General features: G+C 36.6%; 1 protein-coding gene across 5 annotated transcripts in view; it reads right to left on the bottom strand.

Moving 5' to 3' along the window:
• The window catches only part of Gale (UDP-galactose 4'-epimerase), a 241,401-nt gene that overhangs the window by 131,316 nt on the left and 96,869 nt on the right, over positions 1–13,216 (bottom strand). For all 5 annotated transcript variants that reach the window (XM_090391234.1, XM_090391232.1, XM_090391233.1 and 2 more), the window contains one exon: positions 6,756–6,869. In XM_090391234.1, the coding sequence (XP_090247360.1) occupies positions 6,756–6,869 (114 nt within the window). The remainder of the gene's footprint in view (positions 1–6,755; positions 6,870–13,216) is intronic.

The raw sequence follows: 13,216 nt of genomic DNA, 5'->3' as shown, positions 1-13,216 counted from the left end.
CACTCCCAAATCCCTGGCCTCATCAATCTCCTGGAGTACGGTTCCACTAATGCGATATACTGCTGCTATTCTTTTCACCCCAAAGTGCATAACCTTACACTTTGGCACATTAAATTGACATCCATTTTTCCTAGCCCAGTCCTCCAAACTATCCAAGTCATCCTGTAAAATTTTGACATCCTGTGCGCTCATAATTGCTCTACCCAACTTTGCATCATCAGCAAACAAGTGAACACTTCCTCTCAAATCCTTTCCTATATCACTGATGAACAAATTGAAAAGCAGTGGTCCAAGAACAGAGCCCTGTGGCACTCCACTAGTCACAAGCCATCTTTTAGACTCCACTCCTGAATAAACCACCCTCCTATCCATCTCACCAACCCTATATCTATCCCCATCTGCTCCAGTTTACTGATTAGGGTTCTATGTGGTATCCTATCAAAAGCCTGGCAAGGTCCAGTAGTATTACTGTAAACTCATTACCCCTATCCAGTTCAGCCTTCACTGTGTTATAAAACGTGAGCAAGTTACTGAGGCATGATCTACCCTTCACAAAACCATGTTTGTCCCCCCCATACAATATCCCATTTTCATCTATCCACTCCTGTATTCTTTACTTGACTAATTTCTCTAAGACCTTGACAATGATTCCTGATATGCTAATCGGTCGGTAATTTACAACAGCAGTCTTGGAACCACCTTTATGCAGTGGAACTATTTTCCCCTCTTTCCACCCCCTCGGGACTAACCCAGACCCGAGACTCAAATTAAACAAAATGGTCAAGGGTACTGACAATTCTTTAGCTGCTTCTTGCACAACACGAGCTGGTATACCATCCAATCCCACAGATGTATTGACATTGAGGTTATGCAATAGACTACTCACCTCCACTTCATTCACCACAATTCCTGTATAATCTACTGGTACATTCGTTTCTGCAATGTCACCACCTGGATGTGTAATAACTTTATCTTTACTCTCTTCTGTCTTTATTCTATTCCTAATTCTTTACTCATAATTCTTAATAGCTTTACTCTAATGTGCTTTTTTCTCTCTTATCCTTTCTCATTTACTCTATACTGCATACTATGATTATCCACCTTCTGTATTTACTAGTCGAATGCCTATGAATACTGAAAATTTATTTGTCAGACTGCACCACTAATATATCATTGAATTGGCATAAGATTAAATAAAACTTCCGGTAGATATCTCTCTCTCACGAGCGAAGTTTCTTTTATCAATGTTTGCTTTAACAGTCATGGTTCATAAGTAACTGAACTGCGTTTTATTGCCTTAAATTATTTCCTGCTCACAAGTCTGATTTATTTAAGAACAGTGCAGTTGTAAAATAAAAGATCAGGCAGCACTCTTTTAACAAATAATTAAAACACATTAATTTACAAATTATACATCAATTAAAAAATAAGAGGATTGCTTTCTCTATCCATTTATAAAATTTTTAGCATAAATTAGAACCTTTTTACTTTAACACTAATTAACTTCTTTAACTCACAATCTTATTTACTCTCTGCTTACAAATTCAACTTATTAAACTTCTAGTTTACTTGCAAAGAGGTTAGCTAACTCTCTGTTAAGTTATCTTTACAATTTTTATATCAACTTCCAATATGCCAATCGATTCTCTTCATGACACTTCTTACTGCTATTAACCAAATTCTTAAAAGTCTTTCTATAACATACTATAAGAGGAATTGTACAAAAGTATGGAACTTACAAAGACTCTGTATCGCAGATTCAGTCAAAAGTTCTTGCACAAAAATGTTCTAAGGCAATTCTTTCATCTCAGATCTTGAGCTTCCTCAGGAATGTCTGGCTTCAGTAATATCTCAACGGGAAAATAGCGGGCTGTGGACTGCGACCTGTGGTACTCATACAGTTACGGCAAAAGGTTGTTCTCCCACAGCAAAAAGAAAAAAACTTCCAAGCAAAGCTGCCTCGGGTAATTTACATCGCCTTTTTCTCCTCTACTTTGGCTCGCCGAAAATGCCTGCACGACTGCCGTCTCCAATAGCTTGAACTGCCTCCTCCAGGAAACTGAAACTGCCGCCAACTCTCAACTGGGATACCTCTCTCTGGCATCTGGAAGCCTTTCCTTCTTCGGCAACGTCTGAAAGCCCTCTCTCTCGCCTGGAAGTCCTCTCTCTCTCTCTCTGGCGCCGACTGGAACCGGGAGGCCCCCTTATGCTTGGCTCAGTCCCTTTTATTTGGATCTCACGACCTTGCACTAAGGGTAGTAAACCCCAAAGAATTCGGCATGACTCTTATCTTCTTTTAAGTTTAACCCACTCTTTGTTCTCCTCCGTGCAATCTTTTGATCGTATTTTGCCTGGTGCGGAAACTTGCCACTAAAACAAGAGGACCTCTTTGTTACTTTGCTTTTCCTTTCGGGGCTGCAGAAACTTCTCTAAACCTAGCAGCACTCTTAGATACTATCTTAAAATTCGGAAAACATGGTGGTGGAGTACTGCTTATGATAAGTGATGACTTATGTCCACTCAGAGTGGAGGCTTTGGAAAGCAGTGACACTAATGGTTTTGAAGGCATATGGTGTGAGGTAGAGGTGGGCAAGACATGATATTTATTTGGTTGTTGCTACAAGCAAAGTACAGAGGGGTGCAGAATAGGAGATGTTTAGGCAGTTGAGCTTGGCAAGTGCAAGAAGAATGACTGTTATGGGAGAATCTAACTACAGCAGTAAATGCTGGGAAGAGGAAAATGCATTTAGTAATAAGGGAATTGAATTTCTAGAATTCTTGAGGGACAAATGTCTTAGGCAACATGTAATAGAGGGAACAAGAGGTTCAAAAAGTTTTGGATTTGGTCATAGCGTCAGAAAAGCTGATAATAACTGAGATGACATCTCCCCACCCCAGTTGGAGAGAGACCATGTGGATATTTAGAAGAAATGACTTGAAAGAAGAATAGACATGCAGTAGTATCAAAGAAAATGGAACATATATGAAATTATAAGGCAGGTGATTATAATAGTCTTAGATATCAACTTGGGGCAGTTCCATGGAGGGCGGAATTGGAAGGCCAGGATATCATTAGTGATTGGGAAATTGTGAAGGAATATTTGTTAGCAGCAATAGTAAGTTGTATTCCACGAGTGAAGAAGTGGACACAATTTGGTGCGAAGTGGATGACAAACAGTATGAAACAGGAACTGCAGGTGAAAAAGAGGTTATGGAAAAGATATAAGGAGAAGGATGGAGAGCAGATGCATGAAGAATAGAAGACACAGGCCAGGAGAGTGACTAGTATAGTGAGAAAGGCAAAACTGAAATATGAGAAGAGATTGGCACTAAGATCCAAAGAAAATCCTAGGGAATTTTTTAGCTATGCGGCCAGTAAGAGGAGAAATGATTGTGGAAGAATGACATTATGGGATAAAAATGGGAATAGAGTGAGTGATGCAGAGGACATGGTGGAGTTGTTCAACGAGCACTTTATTGGAGTATTTCATCCTAGAGAAGGTTTTAACACTAGAGGGTAAGGGCAGGTTCGCGGTTTAGAGATACAAGAGGAGAGTGTGTGTTCAAAAATACTGAGACTCTGGATGTCAGTAAAGTTATGGGACAGAATAGGCTATAGATTTTGAGAGAATGTGCTAAAGAACTGACAGCTCTCTCTCTCTCCTGGCTTTCAAATGAAAGTCTGGCTATGGGAAAGGTATACCCAAGGAATGGACAGACAGGAAGTGTCTAATTATAGGCCAGTTTGTGTGTCATCAGTAGTTGTTAAGGTCTTGGAGAAATTAGTGAGGGATTATATACAGCTTTGGGTAGATGAGAGTAATGTTATCTGTGAGAATCAACATAGATTTGTTAAGGGGTGCTCTTGCTTAAGTAATATGATTGCCTTTTATAATAAAGTGACAAGAGCAGTTGATGGGGGAAAGGCATATACTGCCATTTTTTTGGATTTTGCAAAAGGTATTTGACAGGGTGCCACATGAAAAGCTGATATTTAAGTTGCAGAAAATGGGTTTAGATTTTGGGTTAGTCAACTGGATTCAGGATTGGCTGTTTGATAGGTATCAGAGAGTTGTGTATGGTGGGGCGATATCAAGGAAGCAAAAGGTTACAATTGGGGTTGCACATGGCTCAGTACTGAGACCTGTATTGTTCAACCTTTATATCAATGACATTGTCAATGTCATTTTCAATGGAATATTCAGTTGTTTGCAGATGATGTGAAGCTGGGAAGGGTTATCAGTAATAGTGTGGATGTGGCAGCCCTGCAGGAGGATTTGAATAAGCTAGACAGATGGACAAATGAGTGGGTGGAACGGTTTCGTGCGGCAAAATGTAGTCTTGAAGTTTGGGATCCATCGATGGGAAGACGCATACTCAGTTGGAAGAGCTATACTGGAGGAAGTAGGGGAGACAAGAGATCTGGGGGTGATGATTGATAAAAAACTGAAATTCAAGGAGCATATTACTATGGTGGTGAAGGTAACTCAGAGGATTGCTACAATACTGAGAAGGATGCTGACCTGCAAATATAGAAGAGTGATGATTCCGTTGTATAAGACCCTGATCAGACACACTTGGACTATTGTGTTCAAATTTTTTCTCCAGGATTTGAAGGGAGATAAATTAACTGTGGAAAGGGTACAGAGGCAGATAACAAAGATGGTTTCAGGACTGTACAATGTTAGTTATCAGGATTGGCTGAGGGAATGTGGACTGCAGAGTTTGGTGGATAGAGGAGAGGTGATATGATCGAGACTTTTAAACTGTTGAGAGGCAGTTACAGTGTGGGCACACTGGTAAGTTCTTTCATTTGATGGAACAGCGGGAAGGAACGATGACAAGGGTCCATCCCTGGGAGTTATAAAAGGAAGCTGTGAGCAAGAGGGTGAGGAGTGGTTTCTTTGCACGGAGGGTGGTGGAACCATGGAATGTATTTCCTGATAGTGGTGAGAGTGTAAAAATTCAATGTAGCTTAAAAATATCAAAGCGCTTTACAACGATTTTTTACATAAATATTTACATAAAACTGTTCGGATCCATCGATTCTAATTTTATAACGTCACGTCTATCAAGTTAAAAACCTCAGCTAGTCCCTTCATTGTAAATTTCTTTATGTCTGGAGGTTCAATTGGCTTAGTATTTTCTTCGGAATTTCGGAATGAATCCAGCATTATCTTTAAATGTATTCTCCGTATGCATGATGCCAGCCTGCTCTTTTAAATCCTTATATAAGGACATATACTTCTCCTGGATAATCAGTAAACTTAACGGTATCTGCTTCGGGTTTCAGATCATCGATCCAGTGAAACAACAATTTCTCCATCTCTGATATCGAGCCCAGCCTCTTCTTGGGTGCGTTTCTGATCTGTTGTGAGCAAATGCGGCACCCATCTTGTGCAAAGCTTTTTCATTTGCAATTCTTCATGCAAAATATATCTTACACGTTCTTTTGAAATGCCTATAGTCTCAGCAATTTCACGCACTTTGACTCGCCAGTCATCCGTATCATACCATATCATGCTCCTGATCAATTATTTCTGGTGTTGTTGCACTTTTTGGACGTCCTTCATGTGGTTCATCTTCAAGGCTGGTATGGCCATGTTTAAACTCGGCAGCCCATTTCTTAATTGTCGAACACGAATTAGAAGAGTGCCCATAAACTTTTATGAACTTCGAATGAATTTTTTTTGCCGTTAAACCTTCTTTTACAAAGAATTTTATAACTGCACGATACTCAATTTTATCCATTTCAAGGGATACAGACAACACTTTTGCTTCAGACAAGTATAAAACAAACTACTTGATAGAATGACCTGCAATTTCACATGGATGCTTATGACAGACATACAACTTAGAAAAAAAAATCTTGCTGATAGTGTTGTCATCTATGGTCGAGGCAGATTTTCAGACCACCCTCGTACATGCAATTACACTATACCATCGAACACAATATGCCATTCATGAATTGTACTTTTTTTGTTGTTGTCTATAAGTTGCATGTGTTCTCTGGCCAATTTTTGCACATGCAGGATAAAAACTAAGTTTTTTGGAGAAAAAACCCTGCTACCTCCATGTGAGATCAACTAATTCATCTTCATCTGAAAAAGTCTATATAAAGATTCCTTTCATCATAAAGAGAATCAATTTGAGGTCATTTCCAATCAAATATCAAGTTGCAATTAGAAGAACTAGTAATTTTACTTTCAATAGAATAATTTGATGTCACAAAGCAAGATATAAACTGTTCAAGATTGTTATGAACCTGAGAGTGACTGCTGTTCTGCTTGATTACCAGATCTGAAACAAAACGAGCAACAGGGAATGAAATGTTCACAACATGGATCTGCAACAGTCAAAAATTGAGGTATTTGCAGGATGTAGGTGAGTCTTTAGGATCAGCATCTTCATGAAATGTTTTCAACACTTCATGAGCTCCATTCTCTGACAAGTTGAGGTTGTTTTCTGAGGGCCAAAGGTAAAGGTTGTTATTCATTATTAGGAAAGACTAACAAATTGACTGCTTAATATATATATATAAGTTTATCAGCATTTCCAACAAAACTAGTAGTGAAACCTTATTAAATCTCTTATATTTTTTCTCAGTGTTTAAGTCAGTTAATAATTTTAAACACACACACACACACATATATATAGTATATAAATATATATATAAAAACATGCAGAGTTGGTGATTAAAATAAATTCATTCTTATATGTACTGAAAATTTTATGTATTGTTTATTGTTGCTTACCTCTAAAAGAGTAATTGTACCACCTACGTTGTTTCTATAGTAGTCAAGAGGAATGCGACATGACTCCCCCACTGCTTTTAAAGCAGCAAAGTGGATAATGCAATAAAATTTATGCTGTAATTAATATGTTAAAATTTAATTATTAATAAATATTTTGAAAGATATATCAATATGAGCTCAGTAAAACATTTCTATACATTATGCATTAAAAATCTGGCATAAATTTATGAAATATATTTTAAACTATCTTTAATTTACTAAACAAGGAAAATAACTGTTTACTACATAAAATTTATTAGTGTTTCAAAGTACCTAATTATAAGGTTCTATCCATTAGTAGATGAGACAGTTTTATCAATTAGTATACAAATGAAGATGTTACTAGAAACAGAAACCTCGAATTTTATTCATGAATAATATAATGCTAAATACACTTTTGAGGAGAGTCATATATGGAGTATATTTTCAGGGGGACCTGCATTTATGGCTACCCCTATGATTTCTAAGTTAGTATTGGCGGTACAGGTGACCCTCGTATAACGTGGATGTTAGGTTCCATAGAAATGGCGAGTTATATAAATCGTGTTATGCAAGACTCAGATCATATAGAAAAGATAGGATAATGTTCCGAAATCGTTTTTTTTAAAAAAATTATATAAACAATGCCATACCTAACAAAAATATTTTTTTTATTTAATTCAGGTAATTCATGTAAGTTAAGAAAACATATAAACTATGAAACAAATACATAGTATAAACTTATAAAATTACAAATTTTATGTAAACTTCATTGCACATAATGCATAAATGTTTTAGGCAAAATAAAATAAAGTGCATATTTTAATCGTCATCACTGTCTTCAAAAATAACATTGCATAGATGTTTTTAGTAGATTTATTTATGAGTGGCTGGACGTTGTCATCACTTGAAATCTCTTGGACATCATTTGTATAATTCTCATTACATACTTCGGCTGATTTAGTTATCAATAAGTCAGCAATAGGACCTTGCTTACCACTATGCTGCAATTTTTTATTAAGTTCATAATGTGGAGCTAAACAAATATCCAATTGTCTCGTTAATTTTCCGGAGCGCTCCATTGAGAAATCATTATCCGTAAAATAACTTTCTTGCAAGTCCAATCTTTCTGCTAATTTCTTTAAACTGAATTCTTTCACAGATTTATTTCAATCAGAATCTTTGGCAGAACTTTCCCCAGAACTTTCTATTAATTGTGCCAGTTCCTCCTTATTTAAATCTGTTTTGTCATCAATTAATTCACTAATTTTGTTTTCAACCATTATAGCAAAAGCCCTCTAAGTGGCCATTACTATAAAAATAATTTTTTTACATAAAAAAGCATTATATATTGTATGTAGCTCACCAGAAAATAAAGTGCTCAGCTTGAGATTAGCACACTTATGATTTTTAATGCCCTTTCATGGCAGAAAACAAAGATAATTTTCAATAATAAACACTTTATATGGTAAACAATTGACATACATGCATGCTAAAGGATATTTCTCCTAATATAAATTTGCTACTTAAAACTACATATGCGATATGGGCAGATGCAAATTTAACAAAGATAAAATTTGATTTTTAATTCGTCCGGTGAAAAAATATGAAAAGATAAAGGGTTACTGCAATTTGTAAACGGTGTTATATCAAAACTGTGTTGTATAAGTACCACATTATATGAGAGTTACCTGTATTTATATTTTCATTGTGTTCTATATTGAGCTTGACAAATATCACTGTGCCACCCCTCCTTGCAATGGACCTGTCAGTGAGGTATAGAACATAGTTCCCAAGCTTGGATTGTCAGCTGGTTAAAGGTAGGCTGACCATATTTCCTTGAGACAAAAATGGGACACTGGGATGGCAAAAACAGGATGGGGTTATGTGATATTCTGTATTCATGAAAAAGTAAGATGATAAAAGAAGTTTTATTACATAAACATATTGAGCTTACCATTATTTTTCAGTGACAAAACCCATACAAAAATTAGGTAGAAGTAGAGGGGGACTGTATTTCAGCATGATCGTACCATGAATATTTCTCCAATGAAGTGATCTTGTGAAGCAAATTTTGGTCTTTCAACACCTTATCATAAAACTTCTCACACTCCATGACACAACAACCAACAGAGACCTCATTGTCTCAGCACGTAATCTAGATTTCTCTTTTGACTACATACTGTTCATAACAGAAAATATTCTCTCAACAGGTGCTGTACGTCCTGGAAAACAAAGAATAAACTCTATAATATTAAAAGTCTTGAAAGTGTAAGCGTTTTTCACTCATTTCAGAAAAAAATCTGTACCCATCTATCAGATACAGGAATGTTTTCTTTATTCCAGGTATCCAACTGCCACACAATTATAGATTTTATGAGGGTCCACTGATTGAACACGAGTTTCTTCTGTTTCTGTGAGTGTGATGAGTTCCTCGTTCAGGCTGTCCTGTATTTCTTTCCATTCAGGTGTCATCTTTAGTAGCACCCACTTGAATGTCTTAGCGTTTCCTAAAACTGCACTTCCACTTGTTGGCATATTCTAAGCTGGTTTCAGAGAAATTCTCAACTACCCCAAAAAACTTAGTCTCATTAATTTCTACTGAATCCACTAACATTTTCAGTTGTTTTTTGACATCAGTAGTTACAAACACTTCACTTTTTCTTGTAAACTCTAAACCGTTTACAAGATTTTCAATGTTCATGGCTACTTCTGTAGCTAAAGTATTATATTTTCAATTAAGCTAATGTATGTTTGGAACATAGACACTTGATCTCTTGCAAATGACAACCACAATTTCAAACAGGGATCTTCAAAGAATTTCCACAACATAACAGGGCATTTTTCTTGAGAAAGAAAATAAGAACGAAGCCCATCAAACATACTGAAAATTCTGTCAATTGATGGACACAAAGACAAACATCATTTTGTATTTCCATGCTCTTAACAATTTAGTATAATTGTTTCCTGCAAAGTCACAAAAGTTTTTCAGTTCTTAAACTCTGACTGCGTATATATTGAAGTATTTGAATGCTTTCACTGCAAAAAATTCAATAAATTGGTAAATAGTTGTCTAGCAGATAGGAAACAATAGTGTATAATGTGTGCCCCATAACCAATACCGATAATCTGCTTCTTCAGTTCAGTTTCAAGTTTTTGCCACACATTATATTTGCCAAGTCTTTTGCAACCACCAAAATTGGTGTTCGTGCTATCTGTACACAATGCAATAATTTTGTTTTGTAAGGCAAATTTGTCACTTACTTCCTTTAACATAGCACACTGTTGGTCAGATGTTTCACCAGGTAAGGAAATAAAGTCTATAATTTTGTCCGGCACACTATAATTTGGGAAAAAGTACAGCACAACGATTGGAAAAAGTTTGTCTTTTTTGTTTGATGCATCTAAACTGATTGTAATGCTTTTTGATTTATTTCAAATCCTCTATTACTTCGTCGAATATGTATGGTGATAAAATGTTGGTAATTTTCTGATTCGGTATGTGCTGAAGACGTTTTTGTGCAGTCATTTACACAAAAACTTTGGCCATGATGCACAGTATCATAAGCAACAAGAGCTTCACTCGCTTTCACTATCACCATCACGTCTCACTATAAACGAGCTGATGATTTTAACTGAAGCCTGAGTCTTTTCAGCATCCTTGTTTCTGGCTACGTAGATGTTGGTTGATGTCACTTTTGCCTTCATGAGCAATGGAAAAATGGACATTACAATGCTGGAATACCACTTTTGTTTCATCACTACACAGTTTGTCCAGTTTAATAAATTTGAATTCTTTCTGGAGATCATCATTAAAACTGCAGTTTCACCTCTTTGACATTGCAAGGATACACTTAAAGCTTTAAAAAATGTGAAATTTAAACCACCAGCATTGAATAACAAAGCCACTGGTTAGCATACAGGCAAAACAAAAACTAATGCTACAGCACAACAGACACTGCATCTGAGACGTGCCAGTGTTGCAAAAATGTATTTTTTATTTTCACTGAATAAATCACTGCAGATATTGATATTTAGTATCAAATAATGCGACTCCGTGGTTATACAAATTACTGGTATCCATGATATTGATAGGGGTGCTTAAGGGGTCAAAGCTGTATAACTGAGAGGAGACCTCCACATAGCCTTTAAAGGAATGTGTAGAATCGACCAGGGTTTCTGACCTAATGTCCAATCCTCACCTTCTCGTGGTGCACCCTGTTGGGTATCTACCTGGATACTGAACAAACGAGGATGGGCTGGCAATTTGGGATTTAGCCGACCAAATTGTAATTCTTATTGGCTTAAACCAAATTACAAAATGATGGTACAACATGACAAACTTTCATGCTGGCTGGAGCGTCGCCCAGGTAAACAAGGCGCCCCGTTGTTTTCACCAGAGAACCAGGGTGAACAGCAAAAAGTCAGCTGCTGGAACAAATCTGAAAAAACACCCCAACTCAACATCACCAGAGTTAAAGATTGGTACTAACAACATAAGAAGCCTGAATGGCAAAGAAATGGAGCTAGCTGAGGAATTAGATAAGTACGAGATCGACATAATAGGGGTGACTGAAACAAAAAAGACAAAAACTGGTGAGATCTTTCTGAGCAATAAATACAAAATGTTATATTCAGGCAATGACAATCAGGGAAAGGAAGGAACAGCCATTGTATTCAACACTAAATACGAGGCTAATCTTCTTGAATGGCAGACAGTCTCAAGTAGAGTGATGTGGATAAATATCAGAATGGGGAACTGGACAATGAGACTTATTTATGCCTATCATCTCACAGAAGGTTCTACGAAGATAGAAGTGGAGGAATTTTTTGAGGATTTAGAGAAAGCATCTGACACAATGAAAAAGGAAAAGTTGGTCCTTGTTGGGGATCTAAATAGCAGAGTGGGAAATGATTGTCAGACATACAAAAATATTTTGGGAAAATTTGGAGAAAAGAGCAAAGCTAATAGTAATGGCAAATATTTGTTGGATTTCTGCTCAGGACATGGACTGGTTATTACTAACACCATGTTCCAACATAAAAATGTGCACAAATTCACATGGAGAGAAGAGGCAAGAAATAAGAAAAGTCTCATTGACTATGTTATTGTTGATAGTGATGTTTTCTCCCTTGTGCAGGACACCAGAGTGTACAGAGGATTTGAAATTGGAAGTAATCACTATTTATTCTTGAGCAGGATAAAACTGAATTTCATATTGAAAAGAATAACATGTAAAAAAGTTTTAAAGCGAATAAAAGTTGAGCAGCTCTCTGATGTTAACTGTAGACTAAAATACACAAAGATTATTGAAGAAAAAAAATGAAAGAGTTTGAGAATAGGAACCAAACTTTAGAGTAGCAAGCCTTGAAGAAAACCTTGATTGATTCAGCCAGAGAGGCATGTGGTGAGGTTGTCTGCAAGGATAGAAAAATCAGAACTTCATGGTGGACACAGGAAGTTAAAGAGGCAGTGAAGGAAAAGAAGAAAGCATATCAAGTTCCTGTCAAATAATTCAGCTTGTGCTCTTAGGGAATACAGAAACAAATGCAAGAATGCTAAACAGTGTGTAAAACTAGCTAAACAAAAGTCATGGGAGGACTTTGGCAAGAATATAGAAAATAAATATCAAGAAGGTGGCAAAATATTCTGGAGGTTGTTGAAGAAGCTTAGGAATGGAGGAAAGAGTGCTGTAAAAGGAGTTAGAGATGATAAAGGTGACATGAAAATGGGAGAAAAAGATATCTTTGGAAGTATGGAGTAATTACTTTGAAAGATTGCTAAATGAAACAAGCAGTGATGACTGCACAGTAGTAAAAAACACTGACTAGGAATGCAGTCAGGAATACATATCCATACTTGAAGTACAAAAAGTCATAAAAAGCTTGAAATGTGGAAAGGCAGCAGGAGTAGATGATATTCGACCAGAAATGCTGAAGTATGGTGGTATAAGAGTCTTACAGTGGCTGCACTGCACAGCTCAGAAAGCCTGGACAGAGGGACAAATTCCCGATGATTGGAATAGAGCTCTCATAGTACCCATATATAAAAAGGGAAATAAAACTGAATGTGAGAATTACAGAGGTATTTCCCTACTGAGTGTTCCTGGTAAGATATATGCAAGTATACTTGAGAAACGATTGAGAAGAATTGTAGAAGAAAAGCTTGGTGAAGAACAAGCTGGATTCAGGCCAAATAGAGGTGGTCAGGATCAGATCTTCACTTCACAACAAATAGTGGAGAAATAATGGGAATATAACAAAGATCTCTATTTACGTTTTGTAGATCTGGAAAAGGCATATGATAAGGTGCTAAGAGAGAAGCTATTCAATACGCTACAGTTATATGGTATCAATGAGGCATTATATCAAGCAATATTTAGTCTTTATTTGAGTTGCAAGTCAGCAGTTAGAATTGAAGGAAGTACAGGAAGATGGTTTAA

Source organism: Typopeltis vanoorti, chromosome 4 (genome assembly GCF_054136105.1).
Source record: "Typopeltis vanoorti isolate ZY-2024b chromosome 4, IOZ_Tvanoo_1.0, whole genome shotgun sequence".
NCBI lineage: Eukaryota > Metazoa > Arthropoda > Arachnida > Uropygi > Thelyphonidae > Typopeltis > Typopeltis vanoorti.
This window is presented reverse-complemented; position numbering and strand designations above follow the sequence as displayed.